Below are 25,583 nucleotides of genomic sequence, written 5' to 3' on the forward strand. Positions count from 1 at the left end.
AGAGATAGTTCAGCAGGCAGGGTGCTTGCCTTACACATGGCTGATCCAAGTTCAATCCCCAGAATCCCATTTGGTTCCCCCAAAGCACCACCCTGAGTAATTTCTGAGTGCAGAGCCAGGAGGAATCCTTGAGCATCACTGGATGTGATTCCCTCCAGAAAAAAACTAACAAAAAACAAAACAACAAACCCACCCCCCAAAATCACTTTTTAAAGTTCAATGTTAGCTCACTGACAACTACCAACTACTTAAGGGATGTTTTATCAGATACTCATATAAAAACACAGCAAAATAAAACCAGAGAATGCTACATATCTGCTATCAATAAAAGCTAACAATTTAAGCCCAGGGCATTTTCTATTCCCATACTCACAGTAACATTATTATTGCTGAATTGCTACCTCCCCTCCCTCCCACCTCCCAATAGGACCAAAAAGAAGTGCAACAAAGGTTAGTGGTTGGCAGAGAAATCAGAGATTGACATACTGGGAAAGCATTAGGAAAGGTGTTTTCAAGTTCAGAGTAATAAAAAAGCTCCCCACCAGATAGGACTGCAAAGAAAAAATGCAAACAAAGTCACTTATTCAGTATATTTTTCTTATCCCTGGAAGTCAACATAATGGATAGTTTGAGCAAAAGGAACCATGTCTGTTGTTGCTCTCTGTTTTGGGGGCCACGCCTGGCAGTGGTCAGAGCTTACTCCTGGTTGGCTCAGTGCTACAGAGACCACATGGGGCGCTGAGGATCGAAATCCCATAGGTCATGTGCAAGGCAAGCACCCTACTCACTGCCCTATCACTCCAGGCCCCAAAAAGGAAACATTTCAACACAATGTCTATTGGTCAAAAAACAAAAGCACAACCTCAAGTAGTGGGTGGCTACACTGGAAAATTAAACAGTGGTAAGAGTTGGAAAGCAAACATGAAGCAAACTCCGTATTTCATAGCAATCATAGAAAATTTAATGTTCCCTAAAACTACAGTGTTTTACAAATGCAAAGCTAAACGGCAATAAATATTATATAACATCTTCGGCAACTGTGGTGTCAAAAATCTGATAGCAAATTTGCTGTTCCGATCCACTTGTGACATTATATGACTTGATGAAGCATTCTAACCATGGATATCCATCTATAAATCAGAGAGAAAATGTTATTTACCCATTAAAATCAAGTGAATAACTGACATATGGACCCTCAGCATGGGTTGGCAAGAAAAATGAGCATATTTAATTTAGATTGAAAAGTGAATAAAAACACTTAGGAAACTTAACACGTATTGTTACCAATACATATTGAGTTTCTATTGTTTTTCAGCAAGTCTAATTTTCATTTTTCAGTACTACCACCCTTGGCTGCAAAGAAAGTGGAACCTGAAATTTAAATCAATTCAACCCGTCCAACTAAAGGTTCCCCAAACACCAGGCTTACAGTGTTAACAATTTCAGCAGCTGTAAATACCATTTCAAAACTTAAGGTCAAGACCATAGTAAATCGATTTATAATTTCCAGAAAGTTTTCTTAACATTTTTCAATTTTGGGACATTTAATACAGTGGTCAATATCGGCAGAGTCAGAGCAGGGTCTCTAAGCATCAGCCAGAATGACCCCTTCTGGAGCAAGCTTTGAACACTGCTGAGAGTGACCAAAAACAAACAAAAATGTCTACCAGGACTCTGCTTCCTGACATCACCATTTTATTTCTGAAATCTGTCCCTGTCACTGTCATCCTGTTGCTCATTGATTTGCTCAAGCGGGCACCAGTAACATCTCCACTGCGAGACCTGTTACTGTTTTTGGCATATCAGATATGCCACGGGTAGTTTGCCAGGCTCTGCCACGCGGGCGTGATACTCTAGGTAGCTTGCCGGGCTCTCCAAAAGAGGCGGAGGAATCGAACCTGGGCCGGCTGCCCTACCCACTATGCTATAACTAAAATTGATATCACTGTAAACCAAAAGCATAATAAAAATTTGTAGTGGTACAAAACCTATCATTTTGGAATTGTTGTATAAACCCTAATTATCATGAGAAAATAAAGCCTGACTCAAAAAAAAGAATAAAAAGAAAAAAAGCCTATGAAAGTTCAAGTGACAGCAGCTAAATCTGTACCTGGTCAATTCTGTTCCTGGTGAATAAAATGCTAGAGCAGTCAGTCTTTTTTTAAACAAAATTTTTAGGCCACTCCTGCCTGTGGTCAGGGCTTACTCCTGGCATTGCTTGGGGGACTGGATGGGATGAAAGTGATTAAGCCCAGCTGGCTGCATACGGGGCAAGCGCCTTACTCACTACATTATCTCTCCAGCCCTGAGTCAAATTAGATTTAAATGCTTTAAATCTGTAAGATTCAAGATGAACAGAAAAAATAGTGACAAAACAAAAAGCTAGTGGCAGAGAATGGTGCTCAATGAATTCTGTATTCTGCTCAATGTATTCTGACGTGTAGATCTGGCTGAGGAATGAAATGTTACACAGAACACGGAAAACTGGGCCTGGCATGACAGAGCAGCAGGTAGGGTGCTTGCCTTGCCTGTGTATGACTCAGGTTTGGTGCAAAAAGGCCTGCAAGAGTGATCACTGAGTGGAGAGTCAGGAGTAAACCTCGAGCACCCCTGAGTGTGGCCCCAAAGCAGAAGGGAGGGAGACAGAGAAAGAACACTGAAAGCTGTGGATTAAACTAGATAAACCCGAAATATTTCTCGTAAAAATATCTCAGGGGGTCAGGGATCTCTGGTACTCTATATGGTCCCCTGAACCCACCAAGAGTGATCCCTGAGGACAAAGCCTGAGTAAGCCCTGAGCATAGCTGGGTGTGGCCACCAAGTTGAACAAAAAAAAATCCCAGTTGGGATTATTTCAACTAAAATGTTTGTGTGCACGAAATACAGGATAAAGTAGACTCTTAGACTTTCTCTATTATAAATATTTGAAAATATTTTCATTTAAAAAAATCATACTTCATTTAATCCCTACCACTAACTTCATCAAAAGACATCATTCAACCCCTCAGTAATGTAGTTGGATTTAAATTTCAATTAGATATATACTAGTTCTATTTCAAGAAAAAGAATTGAATGGCATGGTTTAATTGGAATGCCTACCAAGTTTTCTTCCTGGGGGGCAAAACATATCCATGATCATATCCATACTTTGCTGAAGGTCATCACTGGTTAGGATTTCTGAGGCTGGGATCTGGAAGAATTTCTCCTTAAAAGAACAATGGAAGAAGAACTAGTTTTATTATTTTTTTAATAAAAAAAACAGGACCAATACAAAGTATTTTATCAATTAAAATAAAGTATTTCACTCTATCCAACTACAGAATTATATTAAATTAAAGGGTGCAACTCTGAAGTCTGAAATTTTGGAGCCGGGGCTAGGGAGGATATTTGCCTTACATGCAGACAACCTGGGTTCGATACCTCACATTCTATATGATCCCCGAGCATCGCCAGGACTAATTCCTGAGTACAGAACCAGGAATAACTCCTGAGCATCAAGGGGTGTGACCCAAAAAGCAAAATAAATAAAATTTTGGAGCCCGGGTCATGGTGGCAGAGCACATGTCTTGCAATCCTGGGTTTGAGTTCCATCATGGGGAAAATAAAAATGAGTAAGAGAAAATTTGCAATAAATTGACAACTTAAATCTAAAAACAGTATTTATGTAAAATCATAAGAACCTTATATATACTGCTATACACCAGCTCCACAGCTGGCAATTCTTGACTCCCCTCAAAATTACCTAGTATCAGTCCACTGATCTTATTAAGAACATAATTACACATTAAGACCTCTTTGGAATATTACATATATCATATATTATAATTATAAAATAAAGCAAGAAAGTAGGACATATTTTAAAAAACAAGGAAAAGAAAAAATACGTTAACAATACTATTTTTTGAAATTTGTCATTCTTTTACAACAAAACTCACATATAAGCAGATGTGAATGCATTTCAAACCTGAGTTGTTCAAAGTTTAACTGTATATATATATACATATATATATCATATATATACAGATATATACACACTTACAAATAAAGTTAAACTGTTTTTATCAGTAATGAAACTGTTTAGAAAATAATAAGGGTTCTATAAACTTTCTATGTGTGTAGAAAAAAAATCTTTATTGTTAAAAATTAAGATTAGTAGAGTGTAACAGCCTCACCCATGAGTGAATCTGCAGAAAACCAGATATGCATGATTCTGTGACTGAAAATTCTGGATTCAACAGAACCGGGAACGGGGATCCTCTGTCGGTCTCTCCCTGCTTCTGGCAACTCAGCAGTCATGGCCATAAGCCACCTCTAGCTGGTGCTAGATAATCTTGTCATTGGCCACCATCCAGATCACATGTCCTTCTCTCCCAGAAGGGAGCATAACACGACACATATCATAACCATATCTATAGACCTCACACCAGGCTGTTTCATTTGGGGTGCACAGGAAGGGGCCGGGTGATACCCCTCCCTACTCCAAGGGACCTAGCCCTGGAAGCTGAAAATCTCCAGAACTCAACCACCACCGTGCTCATGGCCGCTTTCTACATGCTCGGGCCAAGTCGCATATGGCCGCATCTGTGGCTGTGCAACAACTCATACCTCACCCCACCCATACTCCACCCATACACCACAACTGATGGAGTTTAAAGTAGGAGGCAATAAATCTTAGAGGGAAATACTTTTTTTTACAGATACATTATATATACATGCATGTATATATGTATATATGTGTGTGTACATATCTATCTATCTATCTATCTATCTATCTATCTATCTATCTATCTATCTATCTATCTATCTCTAAGCACACAAGGCTCAACCTTTAACAACATTTTAGTGATTTCTTTACAGAAGGGCTTAATGGCCCCTGGTTGAAATACAATCTTCACATTCTTTCTTCTAAAGAAACATTTTTGGAGCAGTTTTAGTGCTTTTTTTTTAATAACAAACAATAAAAAATAAATTATTTCAGTTCTGCTTTGGAGCAGGGGTTAAGGTTTGGGATGGAGGCATCCAAAATAAGGTGGTGGTAAGGTGTAATGGAGGTGGGCTTGGTGTTCGAATATTATACATAATCAAATATTGTGAACTACTTTATAAAATTTTAAAAAGGGACAGAAAAACTGTAATACGTAAAGAACATAAATGACAAAAATGCCCCCAAAAAAGAGAAGTGTAACAACCACTTCATTTTTCTCATGAAGATTATTTAAGATTATACCTTTTTTTTTAATTGAGTCACTGTGAGATACAGAGTTACATAATTTTTCAGTCATACAGTGTTCAACACCCATCCCTCCACCATTGTACATTTCCCACCACCAAAGTCCCCAGTTTCCCTCCTGCCACCCTCCTGATAAACTATCTGTATGGCAGGCATTTTCCTTCTCTCAGTCTCTATCTCTGTCTCTCTCCCCTTAGGGACATTATGGTTTGGATTACAGGTACTGAGAGGTTATCACGCTTGTTTCTTTACCTGTTTTCAGCATGCAGTTCTTATCTGGAGTGATCATTTCCAACTATCTTTGTCATAGTGGCCCCTTCTCTATTCCAACTGCCTTCTCCTCTGGCATCTGAGGTAACTAGACCAATCCTCCAATACCCAAGGACAGTATAAACAAGGGCTAGGAGATTGGTCCATGGTTGGAAGATTGTACCTTCTTAAATGGAGAAAGGGATTTTGCTTGCTCCATCATTTCTGTAAATCCGTCACCTAGGACAATACCTAACAACAGGTACTCATTCAATACTTAATAAATAGGTCAATGAATTGTTAAAGTAGGGGGAATTTTTTCCTTTCAATCATTCTTCAGATGATTAACCCTTCCCTAAAAGAGATTAGCTTCTAGAGGTAGTCTCCAAGACTACAGAACACCCTGCCTGATAGGAGCCCACTCTTGTTTCTTATTCTAGACAAAGTTTGTCTAGTTGGAGGAAAGAAGTTTTTGGGTGGGGATTTGAGCCAGGTAGTTTTAGCTGCAGACTGAAATTAGCCACACGGGCTAATCATCTTGACCCCAAGACAGAACCCCCCAGATAAACTCTGGACATAATGGTTTGGCTGGGCTTTCCTGGTTTGCAATATTGCGTTACTTACTTCATTTCATATAACTGACTGAAAAATTAATCCATTTACTCGAACAGAGGAGTACAACCAGAAGCTCCATTTGGAAAGTCTGAAACTTTCCTGGATTCTGCACTCTGGTCTCTTCTCTTGGATGACTGTAATGAAGAAACCTAAACTACAATTAAAAACCTGCAGCGAATACAGATCCTTCCAGTAAGATCCACAAGCTTTTTAATGACTCATTGAAACTATGGGTCATTTGCAGAAACTTGGAATTTTGTACCATTACAAATAGTTAGGGTAGTCTTGAGAATCCCCAAACTCAAAACTGGCAGAAATGAGAGCAGTTTTCTTTTTCCTTTTCTTTTTTTTAATTTTTGAAAAATTTATTACCCATGATTATCATGTATTATACATAAGGTTTAAAATCTAAGCAAATGTTTTACTCCTAGTTAGATAAATACTCTTGATCACAAGGAGTCTCTACTTATTTATTTATTTATTTATTTATGAGTCACAGTGAGGGTACAGTTACAGATTCACACATTTTTGTGCTTGTTTTTCCCTCATGCAATGTTTAAGAGCCCATACCTCCACCAGTGTCCATTCTCCACCACCCATGAACCCAGTATCCCTCCCACCCCTCCAGTCCCATCCCCCCCACCCCACCCCGCCTCTGTAGCGGGGCATTCCAATTTGATATCTCTCTTTTCTTTTGGGTGTTGTGGTTCCAAATAGGGGTAATCAGTGGTCATCCTGTTCAGTCTCTAGTCTACTTTCAGCATGCATCTCCCTTCCCGAGCAGGATCTCCAATCACATATTCCCCTCTCTATCTGGGATGACTTTCCCCCAGCGTGTGAGGCCAGCTTCCAAGCTATGGAGCCAACCTCCTGGTATTATATACTACTATTCTTGGGTATTAGTCTCCTACTCTGGTGTTCTATATTCCACAGATGAGTGCAATCTTTCTATGTCTGTCCCATGAGAACAGTTTTCCGAATAGATTCTGAGCTTCAATAATTATTTCCCTGCTAATTTATTTGCTCTAATGTAAAAGCATAATGAATTGCTGATAATCCTTAAGCGGCAGCATTATACCTCCATCTTTAGAATATCAAGAGATTCTCTTCTCAAATTCCCATTCCCCAAATTTTCATTACTTGGCTGTAAAAGATTTACAGTGCTGTATTGAAATAAATATGCAGATAATTTAAGATTAATGTGCTTATATTTTATCTATTCTCTTACCTTAAATCTTCTTAGTAATAAGGATGAATTAAAATTTGAAAATTAATTTTTTTCCTTTGAAAATATCTTAATTCTTCTGTTACTTACAGAATCCATGAGATATGCTTCTAATACTCCTGTTCCATCATCAAGAGTAAATGTCATTACAAACACATGTTGGAGGGGCACAATACCAAGCACTAATGAAGAAAAAAGGGAAAAAAAAGACCAAACCCTATTAATCTTCTGTTCTTTGAAATCAAAGTCAAATTTGTTATACGCTCATATATACCTGTCAAATTTGTTCCCTAAAACAACTCAATAGATTTTCTCCCTAATACTAAGTTCACTTAGCAAAGTTCATCTTGGTATATTACATGATACCTACATAGGGAAAATGAATAATGAGTAAACTTTTTCTTTTCAGATAAAATAATAATGTATTTGAATTGATACTTTGACAAAATATGTGAAAACAGACTGATGAAATAGAAATTCAAAATTTGCTGACATCATTTAAGACAAAGTTTAAACACTAGAGGAGTCAGGGAGGTAGTACAAAGGGTTGGTGTGCATACCTTGTGTGAGGGAGCCCCAGATTAAACCCAGCATGGTATGGCTCCCTGAGCAGCACCAGAGAGATCCCTATGCAGTGAAGTACAATTTTTGATCCCAAATGCAAAAAATACAATAACTACAAATACCATGATGTCCTAAAAGTTACAACATGCAGTTCAAGATTTTAGATCTATATGTATATGTGTGTGTGTATATATATATATATATATATATATATATATATATATATAACATTTGTGTACATAGCCATTCTCCACACGTTCAGACGAGCCACACGCATAAAGGAACCGGCAGAGGAACCCAGGTGTGTGGGACACAGGGCTAAGATTTCCAAGCCTGCTCGGATCAGGACTGGGCCTCCTCCACCCAGACCCCCCATTTTCCAGTAGGTCGGCAGTCATAGCCCCGATGCTGTGTAATCCCATTAATAGCCAAGATCCAGAGACTGTAAAACAAAGCTCCTAGAAGCACACAGCCGTATTTGTAGCCGCACAACCTCTTATAGCCTAGTTCTCCCTCTTGGAGAACCTGGCAAGATACTGAGAGCATCCTGCCCACATGGCAGAGCCTGGCAAGCTCTCTGTGGCATATTCCATATGCCAAATACAGTAACTGTGATGGGTCTCATTCCTTTACCCTGAAAGAGCCTCTAATGCAGCACCGCTGGGAAGAATGAGTAAAGAGAGGCTGCTAAAATCTCAGGGTTAGGATGAATGGAGACCTTATTGGTGCCTGCTCAAGCAAATAGATGATCAGAAGGATGACAGTGATGATAGTGACAGTGATACTATATAAACACAAATATAGAGTATATATATATATATGATACTATATATACATGTATGTATATGATTTCTATATTTTGGGAGGCACAGTGGACTGGGGACACAACTGGTGGTGTTCAAGGTTTACTTCTGACTCAGTGCACTTACTTCTAGCAGTGGTCACAGGACCATATGTGGTACTGGGGATGGAACTGGAATTAGCTATATGCAAGGCAAGTGCTTAGTCTCTATGCTCTCTCTCTGGCCATCTATATATATATATATATATATATATATATTGCAACATATCTCTCCTCTTTGTATTAAAAATAAAGTGATAACTTATTTTGTAAGAGACTCAACTGGTTGAATAGGACTAAATAATAGAATCACAGATTTTATAATTTGGTAAGATTAGAGGAAAAGCATGTAATCCTAAATCACATAATTTAGTTTAAATAAACTTGAGCTATGTTTGGAAATGAAAGTACTTTCATGTTTATAAAATGGAATATTATTATCTATCTGTGAAACCCATATTTAATGAAGGCTAGTTTTTAAGTCAACAAAAAAAATATAGCATACAGAAATTGATAATCAGAGGAACAGATTTTTAGGGACTCAAGTGATCGCACTGGCTCATAGCAATGAGTTAAAACCAAGAAAAATAAACATAAAACATGCTATGAAAAACTATGCAAACAAAAAAAGAATTTCATTAGTAAGAGGCTAGGCAGACTAAGTTTGATAAGCAAGAAGCTGAGGTGAAAATAACCTGGGAGGCCAGAACACAGGGAAAAATAGTAGATAGTACTATTAAATAGCTGGTTTAAAGAATAAGTTAAATGAAACCAAATGTAGAAAATAAACATCAATGTTAGTACAACTATGTTTTAGGGATTTAAAGATCAAATTTGTATTATGAAAAATCTTTAGAAATTTGGATCATTTATAATAGGGCTGGAGCGATAGCACAGCAGGCAGGGCGTTTGCCTTGCACGTGGACGACGGGTTTGATTCCTCTGCCCCTACAGAGAGTATCTCGCCTGCACGGCAGAGCCTGGCAAGCTACCCGTGGTGTACTGGATATGCCAAAAACAGTAACAACAAGTCTCACAATGAAGACGTTATTGGTGCCCACTCGAGAAAATCAATGAGCAACGGGATGACAGTGATACAGTGATACAAACATCAATGAGGTGAAATGTTAGGCTTACAGATCCAGAGAACAGTTTTAGGGAAATATAGGGTTTCTATATACTCTGAATTGCCCAGACTACAAATAGAGTGCTATTTCCAGCTTTGAAAGGAGTATTAGAAAAATGGAATATTTACTGAGCAGGAGAAACAAAGCAGTAAAGTTGAAGGGAAGTGCCAACATAAGGGGGGTGGGGTGGGAATTCCTGCATGGAAAAACATAAAAGATTCAAAGTAAGCTTGTGGGAGGTCTTCAAATGTACAAAGCCTATTGTCTTTGCAGAAGACAGAATAGATACATGCTAATGCTAGCACATAGAACCTAGTCCAGGTAAAAGTACAGGTATACACATATGCTTCACTATTCAGAAGTGCAAACAAATGAAAGGGATATGAAGCTTTGAAGTGTTGTAAGTCTCCCGTTCTGAAAAAGTTTTAATCCAAGTCTGGCAACTACATTTCAAGAATAAGATGTTGAAAAGATGGTTATTCCAGCTAGACTTCTATTGGGGCAAATTTGGAGCCATGGAACAGGGACTGGAGTGATAGCACAGCGGGTAGGGCATTTGCCTTGCACACAGCTAACCCGGGTTTGATTCCTCCAACCCTCTCAGAGAGCCAGGCGAAAGTATCCCACCAGCACAGCAGAGCCTGGCAAGCTGCCCATGGTGTATTTATATGCCAAAAACAGTAACAACAAGTCTCACAATGGAGATGTTACTGGTGCCTGCTCGAGTAAATCAATGAACAACAGGATGACAGTGCTAAAGTGCTATCTTTATAATCCTTTATAATCCCACAATAATAAAAATTGGCAAAAATTTTCAGAAACCGAACTAAATGATTAATAATTAACACTAAAAAATTATGCAAGTATAAGTGAAAATTAAGATACTATTAGACACCAAAAATTAAGTTTCTGAGTATTTTAAATATTTACATTTTTGTATTTCTATTTAAACCAATGTTAATAATTTTGCTAAAGAAATCTAAACTTCATTCTTTGTTCTGGTTTTACTATTTCACAAATACAAAAATATAATTGCTGGGATAACCTTTCACAGAGGTAAAATTGTACAGAATAAATGAATACTTAACCTTCTGCCACAGAAGAAGGAGTCCACGATAGTTTATCAACAACAGAATTTAGATTTTGTATTGGTCTCAAATTAGAACACTGTTGACATCTGAAATGAGCAAAGAAATATTTTAAGTTGTGATAATTCATTATTTGAAACCATTTATTAGAACTCTTTTTTTTTGCTATCCAGTCATATAATACAAACATTAAGTCAAACAAAAGTATAGTGTCATATAACTTATATTACAAATACAATTATACAAATCAGCTTTTTAGATTAGAATAGAATAAATTAAATAACACTGTTAATTTTGGTTCTTTGTTTGCTTTGGGGCCAAACCCAAAGCCACAGGGCTTACCCTCGCTCTGCCGTCAGAGCGCACTCCTGGTGGGGCTGGGGGAGAGGGAGACATATGCAGTGCCAGGGATCAAGCCTGGGCTGGGTGCTCCAAGACAAGCACCTTACCACGGTACTATCTATCTGGGCTCTTCCCTCCTCCTCCTCCATTTTTAAAAGCATTGTTTCAAATGAACAATAGTAAGTTGGGAAAAAAGAGTCAGATTCTAGGTTCAGGTTAATTCCTTTATTCGGAAAAATGAAAGGTTTTAGAAGGCGACTGCTAAGAACTCCTTTGGCTTTTAGAAATATAAAATGTCAACGACTAAATTTCATAAGGCCAAAAAAAAGAACATTTTTCTGCCCAAAGAAGTCAGTACTAGCAAGAATGGAGAAAAGGACTAAAAATAATGATTCTGGGACAATAAATGATGCATTCACTAAGCACATATTTAGACTTTCATAGTTTATAATACCTAATATAACTGTTGTTTGTAACATAAATTGATTTAAAACTACACAGTATAATTAAGTTGCACATTATTTAGTGTAGGTGCTTTTTTATGTACAGTACAAGTACAAATAAATCAGTTTTTATTTTACATAATCATAATGCTTAGGAGTTATTAATAAAATGCACCAAAGAAAAAATAAAAATACTTAGAAGTTTCACACAGTTTCCTTTTTCACTCACAATCTAAAAAACAAACTACATATATATATTTTTTTAATTTTGGGGTCACACCCGGCAATGCACAGGGGTTACTCCTGGCTCATGCACTTAGAAACTACTCCATATGATCAAGGGATCATATGGAATGCTGGGAATCAAACCCTGGTCGGCCGCGTGCAAGGCAAATGCCCTACCCGCTGTGCTATTGCTCCAGCCTCAGACTAACTATATTAAGCTATGCTCTTGCATCTTTAAAAGATGAAAGGAAATTCTTTAATAGAATAAGATAATTCAAAGAAAAGTATTACTGCTTAAGACCGATATTCATTAACTTTGGATATTGATAAAAGAGTATACATATAAAAAGTGATGAGTAAAAATTGGATAGCAAATTTATTTGTTCCAAAGAAGCTCAGGAAGTAAAAATTAAAAATACTTTTATAAGTCAAAAGAGAAAAGAATATGGTTGGTGCAAAAGGGGCATATAGGGCAGAAAAAAGTAGTAAGTGGCAAAGGTTAAAAAAAAATGAACTCGGGGACTGACAAATAAGTCTCATAAGAGAAGTACAAGCTGTGCAGAAATGCCTCCAGACCCTGCACCTGGCTGAGTCTCTTCTGGGGCACCCCTCTGCCCCAAAACAGTCCCAGAAGCCAAAAAAACTCCATGCCCACTGCCAATCTCCACAGGCTCAGGACGAGCCTCATCCATGAGAATGAATCTGTTCAAAAACAGACCAAAATCTCCAGGCTCTCATGGAGTAGGGAATAGATGACCTCCCCCATCTCCCTGTTCTTCAGGGAGCCTGGCAGTCACGTTCACAAACTGCCTCTGGTGCCATATAATCTCATTAACAGCTATGATCCAGAGACTGATAAATAAATCTCAGAAGAGAGCCACAAGCTGCAGGTGCCTCCTGACCCTAAAGTCACCATAACTCCAGTTGTATCACCCTATTTAAAATGTTAGAATTCCTCGAGCGCATGGCTGCATTCCTGGTTATGTGACATCTCATACTCTACACCACTAATGCACCAAGAGTAGCACACCACATTTGATGGAGTATAAAGCAGAAGACAACTGATCTCATCCTGATTTTAAAAAAAAAAAAGCACACTAAGGCTCAACTTGTAACAATATGTTAGTAATCTCTTATACAAGGGCTTAATGACTCCAGGGTGAGACACAACAATCTTCATACACACTTTCCCTTAAGAAAACTTTTTTGGATCATTTTTAGTGGATTATTCATAACAAACAATATAAAATAAATTATTTAGGATCTGCTTTGGGGCAGGGTGGGGTGGTGGTGGGAAAAATTGAAATTATGGTGGTGTGAAGGTGTAATGGTGGTAGAATTGGTGTTGGAATACTGAACATATATATTACTGTGAATAACTTAAAAAAGAAAATAAATTTAAAAAATGAAGTCTATCATACATAGTATTTTAAATTCATCTGTTTAGAAAAATAATGAAAACTGAATTATTAGCATTCAATTACAAGATCAACTGAAATGTAAATATGAAAGAAACATGCATGAAACAAGATGAGAATTAGATACAAAGACACCAAGATATTCTCAACCAAGCAAAAATTTCTTCTGGGTTTTTGTAACACATAGGTCAAACCCAGGTAAAATAAGAAAAACATGATGGAATAAGAACCTTAAAGAAACAATCATAAAGTTACTGAGAATACATAATACACCTGGAAGATGAAATACTGAACCTGGATAAACCAGCAAAATTCCTTTAAAATATATAAAGTAAACATAACAAAAGGTCACAAGTCCACAGTTTTGGGGTATATCAGAAACACTACAAAATGAGCAAAATACTAAAATGACAATGAAAAGAGAAATTTTGAATATAAGAAAACTGCCTAGGACATAATAAATCATTTAAAACTATTCCATCCTGAACATTTTATTTTTAAGTAAAAAAGTCAACTATGCAATAGATAAGCAATCTGGATAAGCCTATATAGGGCAGCACAAAACTACACAAATCTCTAAGGATCATTATAAGACACACCATGTTGTCTGGGTGTAAAGTGATCTAACTAAAATACAAAAAGAACACCTAACCTATTCTTTGTGTGAATTTTTTTAAATATAAGATCTTATGTTAAAGCTAAAGTAATCATCTCGGGGAAAACTAAAGACTTGGCAATGAATATTTATTCAAATTAATGTTAAGGGATGTCAGCATTCAGTTAAAAATCTTGAAAAAGGAAAACTAAATAACGTAAAAGAAGGAAACTAAGATAAGCACAATAGTAAAGGGCTGGATGACAGGTCCACATATACTTGAAGTCTGATTCAGGCAGTGCCCCAAACACTAATGGGTGTAGTCCTGGTGACCCCAGCATTTCATGGCCTGAGAACTGGACTTACCAGTCCCTACAGAATGACAAATGCTGCTGGAATTGAACTTCTCCACACCCCCCACCAGGGTGCTCCTTGGGAGTCTGGCACTCCTCCACTGCCCCAAGGGAATAAATACTTCTCCAGAAAATTTTCATTATTAAAATAGTCAAAATGAATTCTATTAAAAAGCTTTATATCCAGAACTCTAATTGAAATTTGGTAACATTCTTGTTTTACAAAAAATTTGGAGGAGCTGAATAGAGTATAGCAGGGAGTACTGCTTATCTTGTACTGCTTACTCTGGTTGGATTCCCTGGCACATTATATGGTCCCCTGAGCACTCACGAGAGATTCCTGCATTTAGAACCAGGAGAAAACACTGAACATCACCAGCTGTGGCTCCAAGACAAAAAGCAACCAACATTTTTAATATGTATAACTATATTAATGTTTTTAAATCAGTAAAACCAAACAATAATTAAAAATGTGCATGCTTTCTAGAGTTTCTGTAATATGTATAACTAATAAAAGATTTGTACCTAATATGGGAAAAGTTTTATAATCAGATAGACACATACATTCATACACACATGGTCAGCAACTCATTTTAAGTTTAAGTTCATCAGTCATCTATTCCATTCATTTGACAGCTCATCAGAGGAAGAAGCTTAAAAATTAGAAATAAAAATTTTTAAACACTGCTGATGAGTCCATAAAATATTTCAAGCATGGACTGGATGATCAACGTTCCAATGTTCAAATATTGGTATTTTTGCTCCAAAGCACAAAACTTGCACACTGCACAACAGAGTAACTCAAATGATAGTTAAACACCTCGCAGCAGTTACTTTCAAAGTTTTTGGTAAGAGAACTCATAGTAAGAAATTCACTTTATATCATGATCCAGTATGTATACAGAAATGCACAACAGAAACATTGAGGTAAGACCACTGATCTTATTATGTAAAATGGTCTTTCTTTCTTTTTTTTTTTTTTTTTGCTTTTTGGGTCACACCCAGCAATGCTCAGGGGTTACTCCTGGCTTTGCACTCAGGAATTACTCCTGGTGGTGCTTGGAGGACCATATGGGATGCGGGGATCGAACCTAGGTCAGCCACATGCAAGGCAAACACCCTACCCACTGTGCTATTGCTCTGGCTCCCCAAAATGGTCTTTTTTAACCATTGTTTCATCGCATTTTATACTTTACATCAGACCATTAAATAATAATATTGATTGCAATACACCAAACTGAAACAGTTTAACTAAAACCCACAAGATAATATGCTATACTCCCTGAAAATTTATACATATATCATGTAAAAACATGAGAGCATTAATAAGAATTAACTCCCAGTTTTGGAAAGCCTCTATTTCTGAGAAGGAAAAGAAAGAGGAAGCTGTTGAGGAAGGATTCATTTCCCTTTGGTGTTGAGGATCAAATCCAGGGCTTCACTGACACAAGGCAAATATCATCCCACTGAGCCAGACAGACCTGGTATACCCTATCCATGCATCTGTAAAATTTTAATTAAACATTTTAAATTTTTATTTTAAAGCAGTATAAAAAGCTGAAAAAATATACTAAGATGTTGACATCTATTGTTTGAGTAGAGTGTGCATAATTGCTTATATTGTAACTTTTATAATTATTGTAGGAAATTATTTTTTATAATTAAACATTTTTAATCAGCAAAAGATAAAATTCAAAGTAATGGAAAAAACAAGCATCTTAAAATCTGGAATGTGAGCAGAATATTTCAGGCTATGTTGGATAGAAATGTGTAAAGCCTAGACAATATTTGCATTTTAGACCTCTATTAAGTGAAGAATATTTAAAAAAAACTTATGGATTTTCCACTTCAAAGCTAGTAATTAATAGTAGGAGGGCAAGAAGGAGAGAAAAGATAGAGAAAAAAAGAAAAAACAAATGTGAATGAGAATGCAAACAAAGAAAAAAACACATCTCGGGATTTACTGAAAGGAAAGGCTCAATGGAATTTTATTTTTTTAACTAATTTAAAAATAATCCATGATAAAGTTGAGTATGAGGTGATGCATCCAATAAGACATCTATTTAAAAGCACTGGGGTAGATAAGAAAAAATGTTGCCGGGACACAAGATTTAACTCTAGAAAAATAGCTTCATTTTTCAACTGAAACCAATATTTACACATTATAACAAGGAATAACACTTGCTACATTATTTAGGAGTAGGAAAGAGAAACATGGCATGCCAAGGTACATTCTATAATCCTAAAATTTCTCTAAGCAGAAGACTGCATCAATAACCAGAAATAAGAACATTTATTATATCTCCACTGATTCTTTCAAAATGCAAAAGAATCTTTCTAGAGATGAGAGGAGATAATACAGCAGGTAGGATATTTGCCTTGCACCTGAACCAGTCACATTTTATCCCTGGCACCATATAAAGTCCACCTGAAACTTGCCAGAAGTGATCTCTGAGCTCAGAGCCAGGAGTTAGCCTAAAGCACTGTTGGGTGTGACCCCATAAAACAAAACAAACAAAAGAACATCTTTTTCCATCTCTAATATATTCTAATAACCTTTCAAATTCTCAGTAGTAACTTATTTGTAACTTGCAGCATAAAATTCCTAATTCACTCACTTAACTTTTATTACGATGCAGTTCTAGAAAAATCCTAAAATTTTTCTTAGATGGTATTTAACACCCCAAATAACTGAAAACATACCCATAGTGATGTGTTTTTCCTTGTATGAGGAATGGTGCTGAAAGGCTGAGGAGTTCTAGGCCTTCCGGGCCAGATTTCACAGGAATTACACTATGGAACTTGTTTGAGAGGTTGATGATTTCACTGAATGTGCCACCTATTAAAGGACAAAAATAAACTGTTATGTAGCAGAAACATAATGTAAGTAAAATGAAGCATATGATACATTAAAATTTAATTCATCACCTAAATCCATGTGATTATTAGAGAGAATAATAATAATTTGTAAACTTAGGGTCCTATACTTTGGGGAAGAAGAGCTAATATGCAAAAATGCTGAGACTAGTGAAATAATAGCTTTGCGGAAGCTGATGATAGTACAGTGGGTAAGGCACCAAGCCTTAATCTGTGGGATCACATATGGTCCCATAAGCACTGCTAGGAGTGATGCCTGAGTGCAGAGCCAGGAGTAAGCCCTGAGCACTGCTGGGCGTTGTCCAAAGATCAAAAACGAAAAAAACCTCAAAAATCCTCTAATATTCATAATGTATGAAAATATTCTTAATATTCAAATATTCTCTATGTATGTGTTTTTAAAATCTGCATCCATAACCCAGAGCCCAGAATCTGTTCCGGAGTACCTATATAGCCTGTTAAGTGGACCCCCCAGACTACAAAAAGACCGCAGTGGATGACCAGTATCTGGCAACAAAGTTAATCCTCAAAAATAGCAAATGATACTCCAAGGGCCCTGGCAAGCATCCTGGTGGTCATTTTCATTTGTTTGCCCAGCACTGCTCTGGAACTTGAGCAGGGCAAGTTATGTAAACTTTTGGAGTACTAGTTTTAGTTTCTTGTTTTGAAAAACTGTTAAGATAAATGTCACTCCATAAGCTGCTCGTAAAGATAAAGTGAGATAATACATATAAGCACTCAGAGCAGTGTATGACAACTATTACTAGGGTTGCTACTGTCACTGTTAGATTTTTACTCATTGCAGGCTCTTAAAATCAAGCCTGATGAGATATGACACTTTATCTTGTTTACTGCAATATACCTACTGCCTAAGTGTGTGTCTGGCATACAGTAGGCACTCAGTAATGGGTTAAATGAATGAACTTGTGCCAATGAAAGACATTAAAAAATACATTTGTGTGGTATAAATCCACAGTGGGACACTAGGTAGCTATAAGAAAAATAAATATTGCCATTTGTTACTATTTACATGGAATAGAAAGAATTATGGTAAATAAAATGTCAGAAAAGACAAATCCTGATGATTTTACTTATGGGAAATATCAAGGAATAAAGCAAATGAACAGATGGGGGAAAAAATCAGAAGCAATTCCTTTCGTTGAAATCATACAATTTACTTCAAAGTGGATGGAACTGGAGGGTATGATTTTAAGCAAAGCAAGTCAGAAAAAGAGCAAATATCGGATGATCTCCCTTATATAGAATGCAAAGACAATGGATTGCAAGGTATCAAAGGTGGAGAGACCTAAATTACCCTAGACCTTAGATCATGGCAATGTGAAGGACAAAGAAAAAAACTGAGGGGGGAGTAAGAGGAGGCAGATGAGACGTAATAGGGGTAAGGGGTGGGTAACGGGCACAAAGGCTGTGTAGAGATATCATTCACAAAATCAACAACTCAGAAAGCATGAGATCCCAACTACAGCAGACAAACTTGAAACATTCTTGCTAAGGAGGCAGGCTGCAGTGTAGGAAGGAAGCTGAGGACACTGGCGGGGGGGGGGGGGGGTGGGGGGGGTGGGGGGGGAAGCTGACATGGGTGGTTAGACCACTGTAAGCCTGAAACTCAACTATGATTAACTCTGTAAACTGCGATGTCTTAATATTAAATTAACTACATAAAAACCTTTTGAACAACAAAATGAGGACTCCAGAGAGGGGAGGTTGGACAAGAGGAACTAGAAGAGACAGTCCAAAGGACAGTGGTAGAAGGACGCTGGTTCTTTGGTAGGGGGCAATGCGCAGCAACATACATCTGAAGCAGTGTGTCGATCCTAAAGCACAGAGTGCTAGAAACCAAAGTTACCTAAATGCAAGCCCCCTGCCTTCTGGACGCTCTCTCCAGCCCCCCACCCCGTGTTCTCTTAAAGCACTGATATGTATGTGAAGCTAGGGGACAGCTTCATATGCTGCTAAACACAGCGAGAATTTTACTGGAAAGCAACTGTGGCAACTTTTACTTCACTCCTTGTGCCCCCATAATTTTACTCTACCCAGGGCAGAGATAAATTTTACCACAGAGTTACTGTGTCAAAAAGATTGCCACAATTCAGCTTCACCAGTTACTGCTTTTACTAGGAAGAAATAAAACACCTTTGTGTTCCAGTATTGTCAAAAAAATATGAGCTAGAGAGTCAGCACAGGGGCAAAGGTATTTGCCTTTCTGTGGCCTACTCTGGTTTGAACTTTGGTATGACATATGGTTCCCCAACACAGAGCCAAGATTAGGCCTTGGGTAATCCCCAGCCGCCCCCATCCCCAATAAAAAACAATGGTTTACAATAGTCTTAACTGTGTAGGATTTCTGTGATAACTAAAAAAATTAATTATAATAGCTTCTGGTATACTACAAATATATTAAAACGAGAGATAGCCATAAATGGGAAACTAATGTTTATATGCAAAAATACTTATGAATATCCAAACTCTTTTCCAAAATTAGGAATTACTTTTATAAATAAAAAATGTCAGTAATAAAAATGGATCAGACTCTGCCGAGATGTGACCCAAGTGGCCACACGTGTGCGGCCTCTACTATGATCCCGGAGGCCAGCTAAACTACTTTTGGTACCAGCAGCTTCTTGCAGAAATGTCTCTAGACTGTGAACTAAGCCAGGGCCCTATGCTGCCTTAGGAGGGGAAAGGTTTTTCTCTCTCGGATTTTCCTTTCTGGGGGAAAAGTGTGGCGACTGCCATCTTATTAAGGACCACTAAAGAGAGGTACGAGCTTGCAATGATGCAATTTCTGGCAGAAATTTCCCTGGACTTAGTTACTAAAATACAGAAATCCAAAAACCGCATAGCCATGACCTCCTACCTTTTTATTCTCAGCAATGGAAAACAAATTATCAAATGCTTCCTTTTCAGCAGGTCTGATTTTGGGGGGGAAATTCCAAACAATAATAGTGAGGTTCTTTGTGGAAATATTGAATGTGATCAAAGTAAACAGCAAGTAAAGTGAAAATTATCAGCTACGATTCCTCCGCCCCTCTTGGAGAGCCTGGCAAGCTACAGAGAGTATCGAGCCCGCACGGCAGAGCCTCGCAAGCTACCCGTGCGTATTGGATATGCCAAAACCAATAACAATAAGTCTCTTAATGAGAGACGTTACTGGTGCCCGCTCGAACAAATCAATGAGCAACGGGATGACAGTGACAGTGACTCAGGTGGGGGTGGAGATGGGGGTGGGGGTGGGGGTATGGGAAGGGAGGTATACTGGGGTTATTGATGGTGGAATATGTGCACTGATGAAGGGATGGGTGTTTGACCATTGTATTACTGAGACTTAAGCCTGAATGCTTTGTAACTTTCCACATGGTGATTCAATAAAAACTAAAAACTGAAAAAGTAAAAAATAAAAAAATGGATTAGAATCCACTTAATAAAGAACAATTCTTTTAAAATAAAACTAAAATTGATCTAATAAAAATTAGAAATGTTTTCCTTGGATTATAAAATACTATTAAAGAAGAAAATCCCATGGAAAAATAAAGAAACTTTATGTTAAATTTTTTTAAGTAAAAAAAAAAAGGATGAAGAAAATATATAGATGACTTAACATTTCATTTTTTAAATAATATCATCTTTACTTGGTTTAGGTATCGACAGACATTTTTGGTTTTATTTTTATGAAACAATAGTGACATCCAGAGGCCAAATAGCAGAAACTGTACATAATAAACTGTCTTATGATTTTACCTTGTTCAACAAACAGCTTGGTTGATTTAGACTGCAAAATGTTTAGTAAGAGGAATAAATGCAAATACTTGACTTTATGTATAGTTTCAAAATAAATTAAAAAACATTATATGCATATAGTATTTGAACACACTTGTTACATGTAACATTCCACTTAATGACATTCACATGAACAATATTTTGACTGTTTATGCCATAAGTTATTCCTAAAATATATTTTACTCTAGTTAAAAATACACAAACAAAATTGGTATTCTAATATAACAATAACTTAAACAACCTACCTTCTATCAAAATTAGACAGTCATTTGACAGTGGGAGAATACCATTATTTTTCACAAAATGAAAAGCTACTTTTCGTTCTTGATCTTCAGAAGTCCAGATTTTTGAATCATATAATGATGTATTTTGTATGTTGGAATCTGAAGTTTTAGTTGCACCCTCTTGCAAAATGATATCTAAATCACCCTCACTTGGAACTTCCTGCCTAAAATGATTGAAATAAATGATATAAAACACTTGGATTGATGTACACTTGAAAATTACATCAAAAAGTTTATATGCTGATGAGGTGCTCAGTACTTTTTAAAACTATGATGATTACTGGGGCTGGAGTGATAGTACAGTGGGGTAGGACACTTGTCTTGTATTCGATGGACCTGGGTTCAATTCCCAGAAGCCCTGTATAGTCCTCATATCATTCCCTGAATGATGCCAAGAATGATCCCTGAGTTTAGAGCCTGGAGTAAGCCCTGAGGACCTACAGGGTGCCCCCAAATGAAAATAAAACAAAACAACAAAACCAAAAAAGCCTTAACAAACTATAGTGATTATTTTTTAAATTAAAAAACTAATCATTCACTAAGTATACAGAATGATATTTCACAACTATGTATTAATAACACCATAATTACATTAACCACCACAATTTTCTGAGCTCATTCTGTGATATCAAGGTGAATTATAATTATTTCAAACATCTGCTTTTTTTTCCCTTTAATGTAAGGACTGCTTATTTATTTTTAGCAATAATTTTTGGAATATGCGAGGCTAATAAAAATATATTCCTCTTAATCTGTGATAAATATATTTGAATTATGAATGTAAATTATAAATATAATAGTTGATAGTGGAATAAAGACTATGAAACAGTCACTCTCGATTACTAAGAAACATTTGAATGATGTTTACAATATCATTGAAAAGAAATATTTCTGGGGCTGGAGATACAGTACAGTGAAAGAAAAGCTGCTGACCCAAATTTGATTCCCAGCACCCCATATAGTCCCTGGAGCCCCTCCAAGTATTTTCTTTGAGTGCAGTACCAATTATAAGTCCTGAGCAGAACAGGATGTGGCAAAAAACAAATAAAGCAAACAGGAAACTTCCACTACCGTATCACCTTATTAGAAAATTTAACTAACGAAGGTTCTATAGAACAATTTTAGTTAATGTCTATTTTAAAATATTTTTTGATCACAAATTAAGAGAGACTCCCCAAATATTTTCAATTCTGTTTTCATTTATCCTCAGAGATACTAAATTATATTTTAAACCTAAAAATAGCAGCTGCATTGATTTATACTACTAAGAAAAAAATAAGCATTTAATCTAAGAGTTTAGTATTTTCCCTAAAAAAAATCACCAGTTCTCTAAAACCCAAAATATAAAGTCACAACTTAGTCACTGTCAAGAATTAGGGCGTTTGTCTTGCACACGGCTGACCAGGGTTCGATTCCCAGCATCCCATATGGTTTCTTGAGTGCTGCCAGAAGTAATTCCTAAGTGCAGAGACAGGAGTAACCCCTGTGCATCACCGGGTATGACCCAAAAAAGCCAAAAAAAAACATGAAAAACACCTGAAAATATAGTGCAGAGTTAAACAATAACAACAACAAGAAAGCTATATTTTTGCTATAAAATGTACTTACAGTGAATGACATTTGGTACAATAAAGTTTAACAGACTGGAAGAGTCTCCTGGGCTTGTATGACCTTAATTTTGCTCGAATACGATACTGCTGTGGAGCTTTTTGCTTTAAAATTGCACATAGGGGGGTTTTCTCCAGATGCTGATGATCTGTAAGAACTATAAAGAATTTAGAGATTAAGTAGAATAAAGAACTTAGAGATTAAGTAGAATAATCTAGAAGAGTCATATTTCTGACAGGAATTCTGCTAAACCAAATCTATACACAAAAAAAATCAAAAGAAATAAATCTACACTGTCAACTCGATAAAGACAAAGGCTGTCTTTATTCCCTAAGACAATGCCAGACACCCTGAAGGTGCTCAAGAAATAGCTACTGAATAGTGGTTGGATAAGTAGGCAAGAAAGAATGCAATTCAGTAAATGTATAAAAAGCATTCTACACAGGAATAGTGGCGACTTCCTTTCTAAATTTAGTGAAAGCAGCAAAATTGTAAAACATTTATGAATATTTACTATTTTTTTGATCTCTTAGTGACCTGTCAGTCAACAAAGTTTTAGTGATTCTTTATCGAAAAAGAACAAAATATGTTAAATATAACTTGTTGAGCAGGCTCCTCTCCCTGATGCTTCAAGTTACACACTCTTGAGCCATCACAGACAGAATCATCTGCTGTGGGTGTAGGATGGGAGCCCAAGGGGGAATCTGATTTCCTGATGGGGGGGATGCTGAAGAAGGAAAATGGCCCCAGAGGCAGGGAAGAACAGAGGTTTTAGAGTCATACCAAGGGGGAAAAAAAAATCAAAAAGAAGTATTACGGGCAACTGCCTAAGAAACAAAATGATCTCTTCATCTAACTTCGGGAAAATAAACTGAAGGTAATACTGGAGAGGCTCCAGGGGTAAATAAAAAAATTTTGTTATGTCCGTTAGTTAAAGCAACATTTACTCAGCTTTTAGAAATTTCATATAGCACCTGCCTTTGCTTTAGAAACTAGAGGTCAGGGATATGGCTCCAGAGTTTGATTTCTAACACCAAAAATCTCCAACAACAAAAGTGGAACTGATACACAAGCCTTATAAACTTCAAAAAGGTTGGGGCAATTCATGGCTATACTAGCTTTAATCCTACCAAAATACTTAGCGCTTTCTCTGTCTCTCTCTGTCTCTCTGTCTCTGTCTCTCTCTCTCTCTCTGTTGCTTTCTCTCTCTCTCCTTCCTCTTCCCCACTCACTCCCTCGATCCTCCCCCACCTCTCTTTCAGTAGTGCCAGGGATTAAAGCAAAGGTCTCACACATGCAAGGTTGTACTGAGTCACATCTCTGGTCCTAAATTAAAAATGAAATAAAAATTATCTGTATCTACTTCTGTATCGATCTGTAAGACCATTGAGTACATACTAACACCTCCAATTCTAGCACATCACCATCTGTTTCGAGCCTTCTCTCATTTCACATTTGAATGTCCTTTTTCCCAATGAGAAACTTGCATTTTTATAACAGTATATTGTTAAGCTTTTTAAAGAGACTTGTGCTTAAGAACTGTATTTTCTTTAAAAAATAAAAAATAATCTTCACTGAACAGAAGGAGAGTATCTGATAGATTTACCTGATAGATTTAGCATCATTACTAATTTTAGATTGAATCTGAGGACATAGCGTAAGGAGCTCTGCTTATGAACACTATATGCACATTGCTAAATGCACAGTGTGAAGTGATTACAAAGAATTGATAACATATCAAGATACCTGACAGTTTCAAGCTAAACATAAGACCCACCACACTTTTCAATAATATGCTTCCTATATGTAGTTAATGTAAAAATATGTGTCTTTATGGTTTTTACTCTAGGTCAATTAGCAAGAGGTAGAGGGGTGGATATAGAGCCAAATATGGACATATTTTTATCCTTAGGGATATCTGCATATCTGCTTGCACTATGATATGAATGTGAATTAGCTAAAAAGTATGAAAACTTACAACGCTCACTATGTATGTCCTTAATTTATAAATGAAACTTAGTCTTACTTGTAGCTGATAGTTGCTGACATCTTTCAACTTCATAGAGTGAAATGGATCCAGAGCCTAAAATGAAGCGAAGGGAAAAGAATTATACAGTTTTAAAGTTCACTGAACATTCAATGTGGCACTGAAAATGCTTCAACACTACTGAGAGAAACTGAAGAAAACTTAGAGAGTTAGTTGTGGAATGTTCATAAACTGAAGGGTCAATATTATTAAGATAGTTCTCCCTAAATTGGTGTATAGATTAAATGTAATTCTAATAAAAAAAATTCAGAGGTATAATGTAGAAACATACAAGTATAATCTATTGCTTAAGTGATTTGCTCGAGCGGGCACCAGTACCGTCTCCATTGTGAGACTTGTTGTTACTGTTTTTGGCATATCGAATACACCACGGGGAGCTTGCCAGGCTCTGCCATGCGGGTGGGATACTCTCGGTAGCTTGCTGGGCTCTCTGAGAAGGACGGAGAAATCGAACCTGGGTCGGCCGCGTGCAAGGCAAATGCCCTACCTGCTGTGTTATCGTTCCAGTCCCACTTAAGTGAAAAATGCAAATAATCTAGGATATCAGATAAAATTTCAAGGAAAAAAAGAAAAAAGTTGTATTGGTTAGAAATGACCTCTAGATTACTACAATTCCATTATAATGCCAGGGCCAGAGAGAGAGAGCACAGCAGG

General features: G+C 36.9%; 1 protein-coding gene across 2 annotated transcripts in view; it reads right to left on the reverse strand.

Moving 5' to 3' along the window:
• Positions 1–206: 206 nt before the first annotated feature.
• The window catches only part of POT1 (protection of telomeres 1), a 72,252-nt gene continuing 46,875 nt past the window's right edge, over positions 207–25,583 (reverse strand). For both annotated transcript variants that reach the window (XM_004608295.3, XM_055123654.1), the window contains 8 exons: positions 24,909–24,965; positions 22,883–23,039; positions 21,236–21,438; positions 17,019–17,154; positions 10,940–11,028; positions 7,410–7,501; positions 3,100–3,205; positions 207–1,130 (listed from right to left, as the gene is read on the reverse strand). In XM_004608295.3, the coding sequence (XP_004608352.3) occupies positions 1,018–1,130; positions 3,100–3,205; positions 7,410–7,501; positions 10,940–11,028; positions 17,019–17,154; positions 21,236–21,438; positions 22,883–23,039; positions 24,909–24,965 (953 nt within the window). In that variant the 3' untranslated portion in view covers positions 207–1,017. The remainder of the gene's footprint in view (positions 1,131–3,099; positions 3,206–7,409; positions 7,502–10,939; positions 11,029–17,018; positions 17,155–21,235; positions 21,439–22,882; positions 23,040–24,908; positions 24,966–25,583) is intronic.

This window comes from Sorex araneus, chromosome 1 (genome assembly GCF_027595985.1).
Source record: "Sorex araneus isolate mSorAra2 chromosome 1, mSorAra2.pri, whole genome shotgun sequence".
In the NCBI taxonomy this organism is placed as follows: domain Eukaryota; kingdom Metazoa; phylum Chordata; class Mammalia; order Eulipotyphla; family Soricidae; genus Sorex; species Sorex araneus.